The sequence below is a fragment of the Puntigrus tetrazona genome, chromosome 22 (assembly GCF_018831695.1).
Source record: "Puntigrus tetrazona isolate hp1 chromosome 22, ASM1883169v1, whole genome shotgun sequence".
NCBI lineage: Eukaryota > Metazoa > Chordata > Actinopteri > Cypriniformes > Cyprinidae > Puntigrus > Puntigrus tetrazona.
The window spans coordinates 3,004,141-3,017,458 of record NC_056720.1 but is presented as its reverse complement, the minus strand read 5'-3'; the positions used below and the strand labels follow the sequence as shown (position 1 = coordinate 3,017,458).

Sequence of the window (13,318 nt, the reverse complement as noted above, 5' to 3'; positions counted from 1 at the left end):
TCTGTGTCTGTTTTGGTTTGTTTTTTTTTTTATTTTTGCTATCTTATATGGTCATGAATAGTGGTGGAAAACACGTCAGAGGCACGGCGTGAATAACAGGAGGAAGTGAGCGGGTGTAATAAACCTCTGATGAGCGTGTAACCGCTCACATGAAGCGACACCCGCAACACAATCGCCAACGAACTCGTACTGGTGAGTGACAAGAGTCTCGAAAACATCAAGAGTGGGGCTTTAGTTGCCCTTTTATACAGCATTGGGATCGCAAAGCTGCTAGTTTAGTGTTTGAAGTATTTTTGTTGGTTTTATCGTCTTGAGCCGTATTAAAAAGTTTATGCTCATAAAACACATTTGAGGGGGAAAAAAACAATAAACATTCAGATGTGTATTTAAGGTATTTGTAAATTAATTTTCTTTATCGGTTGTCTTTTAAAATTGTATCTTTTTTTTTATTACATTTTAGGTTTTTTCCAGTCAAGGACTTAAGCAAAATGGTTAACATTTTAAGTTTTTTTTAAAGAATGTGGGTTTTTTATTTATGTATTTATTTTTATAAGTACTTTTTTAACTTTTTACCATATGTCATTTATGTTTTTACGGTTTGACTTATGTACCACATTCAACTTATGTGCATTGACTTGCATTGCATTAGACAAAACCATTCCCCGATTTAATTAATGCCTAATTGTTAATACGTTTTTTTGGCTTTTAATTATTTATATTTTTATAATGAATATTTATATGTTTGGCCATTTATCACTACTCCAATCATTAATTGCATTAACAAATCTGGACAATTATTGAATTATTATTATTATTATTTTTTTTTTTAATTTTGGGCCTTTTTATTACTTTTTCTTAGGCTGATTTAGATAATTTTACATGTCTGTAACATGCTAAAACATAATTTTCTTTTTTTTTTTTTTTTTTTTTTTTTTTTTTTCCAAAACCACATTCTCTCCATCAGGTTAAAAGTCTGAAGATCTTCAGATGTTCATTGCTCAATAAACACATGGCGATGGTAAGCAAGACATCCTGCTAAAAAAAGATGTTTTCACACCTCACTTCTTACTAACTCTATTATTACTCCATTTGCTCCACTGTTTCCCTAGAAGAGCTGGATGGCAGGTACGCAGTGCGTCGCCAAAAAGCAGCACTGCAAGCCCAAAGCCGGTGAAATGGCGTATTACAAAGGCGACATCTTGACAGTCGTCGGACCAGGAACGGTAACCAACTAAACTCCTTTCACCAAAACGCATTCTCCCGTGTGAAGCCACCAAAGGCTGACTCAAGTTGGTTTTCAGAGGAAAGGAGAATACAGAGCCCGACACAACACAACGGGAGAGGAAGGATTGGTTTCGGGTTCGAAGCTCCGAGAAAGGGAAGCCCTCCGTATCGACCCCAAATTAAGTCTGATGCCGTAAGTGAGCAGAAACCTTAATTCTGAAGAACTGCAATGAGGAACGAGCTGGTGATGTTGTAGCGGTTACTGCACAGAAGGACAGGATGTGGTTAGTTTACATTGGCAGAGCTCATTTTGGACGATAGACCGTGGGCGACAAAACTAGTTATAAATAGAAAAAAATAATTAATGCTTCAACGGAGAGCTTATTTATCCAGCTTTGAGGTGATGTATGGTTTGATAGGTCGATGTTTGCGACAATTCGAAAAAGCGGAATCCGAGTGAATCAAGTTTACCAAATAAGCCAGGTTTATTTCAGTTAGTCTTGACTTATTTTGAGGTCAGTCTAACTGAAATAAACCCGTTGGCCGTTTCATATTGGCCAGGCTTATTTCAGTTAGATTTATTGTCCGTTGATTTGGTTCGAAATAAGTCGAGACTAACTGAAATAAACCTGGCTTATTTGGCAAGCTTGTTTTGAGAAACGGGCCTCAGATCACTGCCATGGGATGTTGTTATTAATGCAAAAATGTTTTTTTTACTAGCGCTGTCAAACGATTAATCACATCCAGAATTAAGTTTTTGTTCATGCAACGTATGTTCTGTGTATAGCCTGTTTATTATATTTAAATACACACACACATATATATTTGGTAAAAATATGTATTTTATGAAAAATATTTCAGAATATGTACTATACGAGCGCACACACACAAATCGTGAAAACCAAACTTGTATTTTCGATGCGACTTAATCATTTGACAGCGCTGCCCTTTACCTTTTGACAGTGTCATAAAAAATTGCGTACTTTGCATATTTATAGATGTATTGAGAAAATCGCCTTTAAAGTTGCTCTCAGCGAGGCACATTACTAATCAAATCAAAAAAAGTTTTGAGGAAGTTTGCAAAATGTCTTCATGGAACATAATCCTGATGTAGGCTAATGATTTCTGGCATAAAAGAAAAATCGATCGTTTTGACCCAAACTATGTGTTATTGGCTACAAATACGCCCGTGCTACTTATGACCGGTTTTCCGGTTTAAAACCCTGATGCTGTTTGCAGATGGTTTCACGGGAAAATATCAGGAACGCAAGCCGTCGGCAAACTCAAGCCGGCGGAGGACGGCCTTTTCTTGGTGCGGGAGTCGGTTCGGCATCCCGGCGACTTCGTGCTGTGCCTCTGCTTCGGTCGGAAGGTCTTTCACTACAGAGTGGTCTTCAGAGACGGCAAGCTGAGCATCGACAGCAAGCAGTTCTTCTACAACCTCATCGACATGATCGAGGTGCGTCCGGCGGCTAATTTTAGCGCCCGTTTCTTCATTTATCTCGCATTTCCAGTTACACATCCGCGCTGCTCTCGTCCTGTGGTTTTCGAGGGGAAATGAGAACTGGGCCGCTTGTTTCGTGGCGGGCGTCTGATGCTTTTAAAGAGTTTTAGGGGAATATGAAGGGGAAATCAAGTTAAAAATGCTCACGACAATTATTTTTTGGACCCGTTCTTTTTTTACATTGATGCATGGTATCGTTTAGCTTGTACCTTTTCTGTTTCCATTCACGTCGTACAGTATGACAACTTACGAGGCTATTTTGACGACATTTCTAACATCGTATAGAGAATTACAGTCATCTAGACGCGATAAAACAAGTGAATATTCCGTTCGAAGATTTGATTTTCAATAAATGCTATTCGTTTTATTTTTTAAACGCAGGTTGCATTAAAAAAATAAACATAAAACCGATTTTTACCTCAGGGTGTAAAGAAGAGAAATAACACCTTCTTCAAATGGCTTCAAACCAAACAAAATGTGTTCTCGTTTAACACAGATAATTTTTTTTTTTGCCATATTTGTATGGACCTGAGGTCCTAAGACTTATTCTGCAAAGGGAAGTTGAGTGTCATCTATGTGTAGGAGAAATGTTTCTCAAAGATGGCACCCATCGGTAGCTTAAATATAGACGATAGAAATGGGCCAACAATCGAGCCCTGGGGCACCCCGTAAGCAAGTGGACATGAGGATGACCTTTATGCCCCAATAGAAACACTAAAATGTCTGTTTTTTTGAAAAAACACTGAAACTATACCAAAACCTTGCCCTGTAACCCAACACAGCTCTCCAACCTGGACATCGAAATATTGTGCTCAACCACATCGAGAGCACCAAAGCCACAGCATTCCCTTCATCCGTTTCTAACAAAATATCAGTGACTTTAAAAGTGCAATGCTACTTCTTGAATCACATGTTGCAGCTGAGTTCATGAATCACATGTTGCTAACTGCGGCTGACGTTGTTATCGGGAATTAAAGGGGAAATTCTGACGAGGTTCGTTTTAACAGTTTTACAGCAGAAATCAAGGTGCCCTCGCCACGCTTCTGCTGAAGCCCAAGAAGAAGGAAGGCACGAAATCCGCCGAGACGAAACTGTTGAAATGTAAGTGTGACTCGAGACGTATGTGATTTGGTTCAAGGTAGTAGTTTAACGCTGTACACCTGGCTCTGTGTTACAGCCGGCTGGCTTCTGGATCTGTCCAAGCTAACCGTAGGAGAGACCATCGGAGAGGGAGAGTTCGGTGGTATGCGTCTCTTTCTGAATACTCTGAGCTGTTCTTCTGTACTTCTCCCAGATAACCACTAGAGGACAGGATTTGAACGAGACGTGGGCTATTATTGGGAAGGGAGCAGAAAATGCACACTGTATATATTGGCATTGCGTTTAATTTAATGAGTGGACAATAATGTTATTATCATTTATTTATTTGTTGGTAAATTTAGCGAGTCTTTGGCAATCCAGTTGTTAGTTTTTTACGTAGTGAAAAATAAAAATACATTTTTACATACAGTATATATATTTATTTATATTTGTGTATATTTATTTTATGTATATTCATGTAAATTATATTATTTATAAATACATTAAATATATAATATATTTATTTTTCTTATATATATGTGTGTGTGTTTATATATACGTAATATAAAAAAAATGAAAAAATATACACAACGAGCACACAAAAAAAAATTACATTTAAAGTAATATACGCATTTAAATTTTCTGTACACATTTTTTTATGTCTGTTCAAAATGATCTTGACTATTCATAACATTCATTCACAAAATACAAAAAAAAAACGTTTGTATTGATGATGCAAATGATGTGAAACGCACAAAATGAGCGTACGGCTTTACTTTGTTCTGTGTGAACGTGACAGCGGTGTTCGAGGGTGAATACGCAGGTCAGCGGGTCGCCGTCAAGAACATCAAGTGTGACGTGACCGCTCAGGCCTTCCTCGAAGAGACGTCCGTCATGACGTAAGAGCCTCCTCCTCCTCCGTTACTCCGTCTCTATTACGCCTTCATAACCTCCTCTCTTCCAGGAACCTCCATCATAAGAACCTGGTGAGGTTGTTGGGAGTGATTCTTCACAACGGCCTTCACATCGTCACGGAGCTCATGGCGAAGGTGAGGCTTTCGGGACGGGCATCCGTCGGACGCGCCGAGTTTGATCCCGTTTGCTCACAGACTGTGTTGTGTGTCGCCGCAGGGGAACCTGGTGAACTTTCTCCGCACGCGAGGACGTTCTGCGATCAGTCCTGTGCAGCTGCTGCGCTTTTCACTGTAAGGGTTCTCCAGCAATGAAGTCTTAAAGCCCTTCGGTTTAAATGTAGAGGTGAAGACAGAAAAAACTGAAAGAAAAGTAAATTTTTTGCTTTTCAAATTTTTCTGCCCTACTAATTATACCCCATGCTTTTTAGTTCGCCTGACTAGAATGAAAACAATATTATTAATTTAATAAGACTCATTAATAATTAAAGACTCATAAATACTTAATGATTTAAAAAACCAAAATGCAAGAAAAATTCCCAGACACGTTTATATATATATATATATATATATATATATATATATATTTATTTATATTATATATATATATATATATATATATATATATATATATATATATATATATATATATATATATATATATGTATATATATATATATATATATATATATATATATATATATATATATATATATATATATATATATATATATATATATATATATATATATATATATATATATATATATATATATATATATATATATATATATATATATATATATATGTATATGTATATATATATATATATATATATGTATATATATATATATATATATATATGTATGTGTATATGTATGTATGTGAACATTTATTTGATCAAAAACAGACTTTTCAAATTTATTTCTGAATATTTTGTATTACTGCTATTTTATTTTATTTATTTTTTTATTTTAATTATGGTAATCAGAATCACAGAATTTTTATTTACCTAAAACACATTTAATCATTTATATTACACTTTTTATATATATACATTTAAAAAATATATTTTTATTTTGTATTAAGGAGAATTTTGCAGTGTCTCATGATCTTGATCATGGAAAAATCCACGTATATCAGTCATGGAGGTTTAACGTCTGCCTTGTCCTCAGAGATGTTTGTGAAGGTATGGAGCACCTGGAGTCCAAGAAGCTCCTGCACCGAGATCTCGCCGGACGCAACATCCTGGTGTCTGAAGACAGCGTCGCCAAAATCAGCGACTTCGGTCTGGCCAAGGTCAGTTCAACGGCGACGGACAACTCCAAGTTACCCATCAAGTGGACGGCGCCCGAAGCCCTGAAGAACAAGGTGAGAACGTCACCAGATGATGGCTGATGATCGTCACCCGAATGAGCTCAAACTCGACCCGCGTCTCTCTCTCTCTGCAGAAGTTCTCCACGCAGTCAGACGTCTGGAGCTACGGAGTCCTTCTGTGGGAGATCTTCTCGTACGGGAGACAGCCGTATCCCAAAATGGTGGGTGTCTCTCTCTGTAGTCGCCTGCCGTGGCGTCTTCGGCGCGTCTGACGTGGTGTTGTTTGCAGTCGGTGAGCGAGGTGAGGGAGCGCGTGGACCAGGGTCACCGCATGGAGCCGCCGGACCAGTGTCCTCCCGACGTCTACGGCCTCATGACGTCCTGCTGGGAGACGGACCCCAAGAGAAGACCGTCCTTCCACAAGCTCCGAGAGCGGCTGGAGAAAGAGCTCGGCAAGCACTGACCGCGCCAGGTCCGGCGCATGTGTATAATGTACATTTAATTTATTATTCATGTTTTTATTTGGGGAATCGTCAAAACGTGCCGAGGAGGGAAATCAAATTAAACTAGCATGGAAAAATTGGGTTATCATGCAATCTTCCCCTTCGCTATTTATTTCTTTTGTTTTCAAAAAACGATCTACTACTGCCATTTTTTTTTTTTTATTTAAACATTTTTAAAGTCTAATAAAATTGACTTTTTAATCAGTAAAGGATATAATAAATTGATGAAATATTATATTTAAGTTTTTTTGCATTAGGTCTAATGTGAATTTTGTAGAAAAAGTGCTTAGTTTTTTGTGACAATTTTTATGTTTAGTTTTGAAAGAAATAAAACATTTTATTTTTGCTCATAATAATAATAAATATGAGTACAAATGAAAACAATATAGCGTATAATATTATGATACTATTAAGTAATATATTTAATGCATATATGCTTTTTGTGCTCCGATTATAAATTGTATAAAGAATATTATTTTCCTTTTTTAATAATAATAATAATTATTATTATTATTATTATTATTATTGTTGTTATTTTGAAAAAAAGTATTAGGCTTTATTTATTTTAATTTTTTTTTATTATTTTAATTTTAGGGTAAAATATTGCAGTGAAAAACACATATTCCTGACAGGTTTCTTCTAAATGATGAAACTCATTACTGCACATGCTTTATTATTATTATTATTATTATTATTATTATTATTATTGTTATTGTTATCCGCTTCAGTCCTCAATGAGGTTCTGTAAGAAAGAGAGACTTTCTGCTTATGTTTTACATGCAATTCAGAATGTATTTATTGTAACGGTATCAATAAACCCATCAGGAAAATAACTTTTTTTCTAATCACTCTTTCTAAAAACACTGATGAAGCGTCATGTTTATCCAGGATTAGTCATAGCAGACCATTAACACTTGTAGCTTCCTGACAGACAGGAAGTAAGCGTCTAGCATCCTCGCAGAGCACCTTAGCATTAGCATCATTTCCCAGAGGTGTGTGGGATTGCGTCGATCTGCTCAATCCAGATTATGAGCGTTTCGTGTTTATCTGTCACCCATGAGACCGCAGCAGATTGAATCTCCCGTCTTTATTCTGTTTTATAAAGCCTCTGATTTGAAAGGTCTGTGACCCGCGCAGAGGAGGAGATGCGGACGTTTATCTCAGATCTGTTCAGTCCTGGTCTCCTGATCTCAGTGTAAATAAAGGATCTGTGATTGGAAAAGATTTTACTATAACTCTATTTTAAGTAAAGGAGCGCGAGTCACACATTTTGACCCGATATGAGAATATCAACCCAAAAAATGGAAGCACATTTCTGCCATTATAATGTGATGAAGTCGAAAAAGACTTAGGTAGAAATTATTGTATTATAAATCAACTGTTAACGTATACAGTTCCTTATGGGTTCTTATGCTTATGAATTCATTTTTCATGAGAAATTCGATCCAATTAATACAACCAGCATCATTTACTCTACGCCAGTCTCCATCTACTGGTCATCTCTGGTATTACATAATGTGTTTGTGTGTATAATGTATTTAAAAATGCTTTTCACATAAAGCTGTCATATGTCTTCAGAAGACTTGGAATATAGTAAGCCATACATTTATAATACTTGTATGCTTTTGCTATTTATGTGCTTGATAGTCACCACTGTGAAGTGAGCTGTAAGTGTCTGTTTTAAGAGTTTATACGTGCCTCATGCTTTAATCTAACTCTCCCAGTCATGGAAAGATTTACTCGGTGATGTCAGAGTGGGAGGAGCCTGTGGACCCTTTTAGAAGAAGGGGCGGAGAAGATGGTTTGACTGACAGCTGAAGCGTCTAATCAGCCGATTAAAGGCCGAAGCACGTCAGCGTCTCCCGAGGAATATCAGCTTTAACAACTTTAAGAGTATCAGATTAAGTGTTAAGGAGGAAAGTTTAACCTTGTTCTTTCTGGGCTGTGAAGCGCGTAAACCGTCTTTTGATCCCGCGGGGGCAAACGAGGCCAAAAACACAAATTAAGGGCATAACACGGTCACTGATGCAGCAGAAACCTCCGAAAGCTGCTAAAAAGGCGTTAGCAACTAGCAAAAACAAGATTTTTATGCTTCTTGACGACGCGTGGTGTTCGCCCGTTTGAGAGATCACTACTTTTAACTGGGATCGCTGGTAACGGTGTAGCTTGAGAGCCACATGTTACAAAAGCACCTAGACGATGATTCGTTTAGCAGTTTACATGCGTGACGCATCTCGCTGCACATTATGCAATTGACCGCTGGTAATTGGGTTGCTTTTAATTAGAAAGAGGTTATAGAGTTCATTTAATTTGATTAAATTAAACTGGCTATCGTTTTTAAGTCTCTTCCCAACAGGGGGTCCGGTCATCAGCATTGCACGTTGACGAAATCTGAGAAAATCGATGGCGAATTCCAGAGCGAGCTCCATATGGTTGTTTGGTTAATCGCTGAACAGGTAAACAGCAGAGTCGCGCGTTCACTGGGTCGACAGAGGGGTCTTACGTTCTAATCTACAGATTACTAAAAGATGTCAGTAGAACAGGGAGGACAACACTGCGAGATAAACGCATGTAAGGCACTCTGTACGGGATTGGTCCATTTTTGGATACCTACCCAACATGCCATGCGATAGTTCAGTTGAAGCCGAATATCCTTTTAAAGGTGCGGGTTTTTCCTCATTTTAATATTAAATACTCAACGAAGTTGCCAAACACGAATCATCAACTATTCGCTCTCCCACATTCCTCCTTATGTGTTCGACAACAACAAAAGAAACTCGGTTTAGGTGACTAAATGATGATTTTGGGCAGACTAGCCCACTAAAAGCTTTTTTTTATATATATGGAGTGGTTAACTTCTCAGTTTTTCCCAAGAGCTTCCATTTTCCTATAGTGAAAATCACGAATAATGCCAAGATTTGCTATTCGCGCAATAACATCAGTAACCAAAACTGCCGATAGGTGTCGGTAAAAGCTGGATCACTAACCGTCCGTTTGTGTTTGCATACGTTCCAATTAATCTTGTTTATAGGTCAGGTTTGCGTATCTGTGAAGACTTCTTATATCACCATTTAAGCACCATGTTAAATCAAAATGGAATTTAGTCAATTTCCATTCATTTTGAGGCTAGTTATTATATGATTACGTGCTCAGAAAAGTTGGCTAAATTTTACATTTTTTACAATTTTACGCAATGGCTTGGGGACACGCATGATGTTGCATAAAATCTAGGTGAAGTCCCATCTTACACATTAGTAATGGCAAGTAGCCAGTCACGCTGATGGCTGGGATTTAAAGCAAAAGCTATTAGCTATATATAAACAACCCAAATACTACATTCGTCAAGCATATTCACTGGGCTTTAAAAGGTTACTTTTTTTCTACTTCGTTCTACATAGTTTAAGATATTTTTGATGAATATCCCGGGAGGCTTGGGACTGTCCCATTGACTGCCAAGTAATGAACACTGTCAAGGTCCAGAGAAGTATGAAAGACATCGTCAGAATACTCCATGTGCCATCAAATGTAACGTTACGAGAATACTTATTGTATGAAAATAAAACAAGAATAACAACTTTGTTCAACAATTTGGCATCAACAAAAAGCCATTAAGGAGAGTTTTGCTTAAGCCACATATACACTATTTGCATTAAGCAAAAGTCATTATTTTAGTTTTTTTCTATGCATGAAGTATTCTCGTCACGTGTCGCTGTTGAACCACTGATGGCAGATGGCGCAGACTGATGATGTCTTTCATAATTTTCTGGATCTTGATAGTGGCAATTGTTTGGCAGTCAATGGGACAGCCACAGGCCTTCCAGTTTTCGTCCAAAATATCTTACATTGTGCTATGAGGGTGAATGTAGGTCTTACGGGTTTGGAACGATACAGGGGTTAGTGAATAATGACAAAATTTTCATTTTAACCCTTTAAGGCCGTTCACACTAAGAATGCTAACTATAAAGATAACTGTAACGATAACTATATTAGCATCCACACCAATGCAAAATAACACCAAGTTCATTGCCGTTGGATGGCACTTTCAATGATTGCTCTTGTTAAGGCATAATGGATTCTGATTAGATGTAAATGTTTTTAAAATTCATCAGCTGGGGAGGAAAAAAACCATTTTAAAAAGGGATTCCAATGACGTTTTATGTTTGTGGTCTAGACTTTATTGAATTTAGAATGATATTTTCCAAACTATATTGTTATTGTTTTTTGTGTGAAAAGGCTTTTTTTTAAATTTAGTATTCACCAAGCCCATTTTACTCATGATCATGCTTATTAAGAATGAAGCTTGTTGTCATGGTGATAAGCCGAATTGCATAAATTGTTTTCCATTTACAAAACGTTGTGTACAATAGCCAACTTTCTGCCTCGTCTTTCTCCTTGCTTCCCCCCGGTGAGCTGACACAGCTCCTCTGCGTTAGCTGCTTTGCGTCTAATAGGATCAGAGGGCTTTACGTTGTCATCTGATAAACCTAATCCTCTTGATAGCTGCGCTGCACCTTCTGAGCCAATTTGTACTCAATTAGTGTAATGAGGAAACAAGCGCAGAGCTTCAGGAAATACATCAGCGTGATCGAATAATTGCACTGTCTCTCATCCAATCCCATCAAAAATCAAACCGAGAACTCGAATTGTTGACAAGAAGTGACCTTTCTACCAAGATGAACCTATCATCAAGACCAATAGTCTAGATATGGTTCCCAAATGGTTGCACCAACAGTTTTGGTTCCCAACTAGTAGGACCAAAAGTGTAGTCAGTGGTTCTCAGCTGTTAAGGACTACTAGTCTAGTTAGTGGTTCTCAGCTCATAAGACTACTTGTGTAGTTAGTGGTTCTCAGCTGGTTGGACCAGGAGTGTAGTTGTTGGTTCCAATATGGATGGACCAATGGTCTTTTTGGTGGTTCCCAACTACCCAACCGGTTAGACCAATAGTCTAGTTGAAGGTTCCCAAGTAGTAGGGCTAGTTGGACCAACAGTCTAGTCTTGTGGTTCCCAACCGGTTGGAACAATTGTGCTTTTGGTTGGACCAGGAGTGTAGTTGTTGGTTCCAATATGGATGGACCAATGGTCTTTTTGGTGGTTCCCAACTACCCAACCGGTTAGACCAATAGTCTAGTTGAAGGTTCCCAAGTAGTAGGGCTAGTTGGACCAACAGTCTAGTCTTGTGGTTCCCAACCGGTTGGAACAATTGTGCTTTTGGTGGTTCCCAGCTGGTTTGGCTAACAGTCTAGCCGTTGGTTTGAAACTGGTTGGTGGCTTCCAGCTGGTTAGACCAAGATTTAACATTCCCAACCACAAAATTTAATTATGACATATTTACAGATTTGCCCAGTCAGACTCGAGTATTTGACTGCAGTGAAGTTAGTTAAAGTTGGAGAAGTGGCATGTTTTCAGCCTTTCCACGTTTGACTAGCATCCTCCAAGTAAAACCGAATTGCGCTAAAATGCTTTGAGTTCAATTAAACTCATTACCTCTAAATATATGGGTAAACAAATTCGGCTAAGTAGGAGGATTGGAGGATGTATGCATGGATAGATTCCCATTCCTTTCTAGGAACTCCAATTATCCTCAAATGCCTCATGTGCCAACATGGATCCCGTGCACGTGAGATGCAGCTGTACGATGAAACTCCAAGCTTTCCAGGTATTTTCTATCTTTATCCTTGTCCCTTGAGGATTGACTCTGGCTCACGAGACTTAGACATCAATCTGGCAACATGTATGCAAACATACGGTTAAAGTCTGTCTGTCTTGGAGGTCTTTTGTGTTGGCTGTAACATTTGGCTGAGTCTAGTTATTAGATTTGAGACCTTTTTGGACGACGTGTTCATGCAGTCCATGAATCAAAAGTACATTCTGTACTCTTCATGTTTTGTCTCACTTCTGTACACTAACACTGACCTAAAACAAATACAGTAAGTGAGCTTCTTCAAAGTATCTTAAGACATTGAGTTCAAGGGAAATCTTCAGTTTCTAGCCTCATTGAAGGTGTCGCTGATCAACCTACATTATCGAAGTACACTTCTCCAAACGATCCCATCATACAAATACAACACAATAACTTTAAATAATGTTTCTATTGTGTGTTTAATAGAAATGACAATTTCGGTACAATTATATGTGACGGAAATATAAAGGAAATTAGCAAACGCAGTCATTCTGCTGGAAAACGTAAGATCATCAACGTGAACTCGTTTGCATGTGAACAAGTTAATCTTGTTCTGAGGTCATATCTCTTAATAAGCAATGATCACTCATGAGTTTGATTAGGTTAACTCTTTAATGAGTTGTTAAACGAGTCTGCGCTCAGGTCGTTTGCTTTAATCGCTCGGCTAATTATTCCGCAGGTGACAGTATTGAGTGTTTACTGTAATACCGTCTGTGAAGCGTGCAGTTCACGCCAAAACAAGCTCCACATGTTATCAACCACCTATGTTAATATACGTGAATATTTAAATGTAATATTTAAAGAATAAAATTGTATTTGTGCTAATATTTGATTACAATATGTATACATATCTTTAGCATATTAAATATGTAGATGATCTATCTACAAGTGTGTGCGTTAAGTCATATCATTTATTTAATGGATATTTATTAGCACTTTTAATATAGGAATGAATGTTTGTGTATTTAGTAATGGGCCTATCATTTTTAAGGCTACCAGTAGGCATTTCTTTTACATATTTACGTCAGTAACAGCTTTCCGGCGAAAGATCTTTTAGTTTTAATAGTACAGGCATCAGTGAAAACTTTCAGTTCATCC

The 13,318-nt window shown here is 37.6% G+C and overlaps 1 protein-coding gene across 4 annotated transcripts; it reads left to right on the top strand.

The window, feature by feature from the left end:
* The first annotated feature begins 50 nt into the window (after positions 1 to 50).
* matk (megakaryocyte-associated tyrosine kinase) lies at positions 51 to 7,372 on the top strand. Of its 4 annotated transcripts, none has more exons than XM_043222681.1 (14): positions 143 to 192; positions 461 to 491; positions 965 to 1,018; positions 1,113 to 1,223; positions 1,302 to 1,417; positions 2,464 to 2,683; positions 3,736 to 3,829; positions 3,906 to 3,971; positions 4,608 to 4,707; positions 4,773 to 4,857; positions 4,940 to 5,013; positions 5,895 to 6,090; positions 6,171 to 6,257; positions 6,326 to 7,372. In XM_043222681.1, exons 2-14 carry the CDS (start codon positions 489 to 491, stop codon positions 6,497 to 6,499), a joined length of 1,380 nt encoding a protein of 459 aa, XP_043078616.1. In that variant the 5' UTR covers positions 143 to 192; positions 461 to 488; the 3' UTR covers positions 6,500 to 7,372. The 4 variants fall into 4 exon arrangements, with proteins under 4 accessions (XP_043078618.1, XP_043078617.1, XP_043078616.1 ...); XM_043222680.1 differs by having other exon boundaries at positions 1,110 to 1,223; XM_043222683.1 differs by lacking the exon at positions 461 to 491 and having other exon boundaries at positions 51 to 192.
* The last annotated feature ends 5,946 nt before the right edge of the window (positions 7,373 to 13,318 follow it).

Bases quoted from the DNA above. Each gene is read 5' to 3' on its own strand.
- matk (XM_043222680.1), top strand. The intron at 3,972-4,607 runs GTATGCGTCTCT...TGAACGTGACAG, and splicing joins CGGAGAGGGAGAGTTCGGTG to CGGTGTTCGAGGGTGAATAC. The intron at 5,014-5,894 runs GTAAGGGTTCTC...CCTTGTCCTCAG, and splicing joins CAGCTGCTGCGCTTTTCACT to AGATGTTTGTGAAGGTATGG.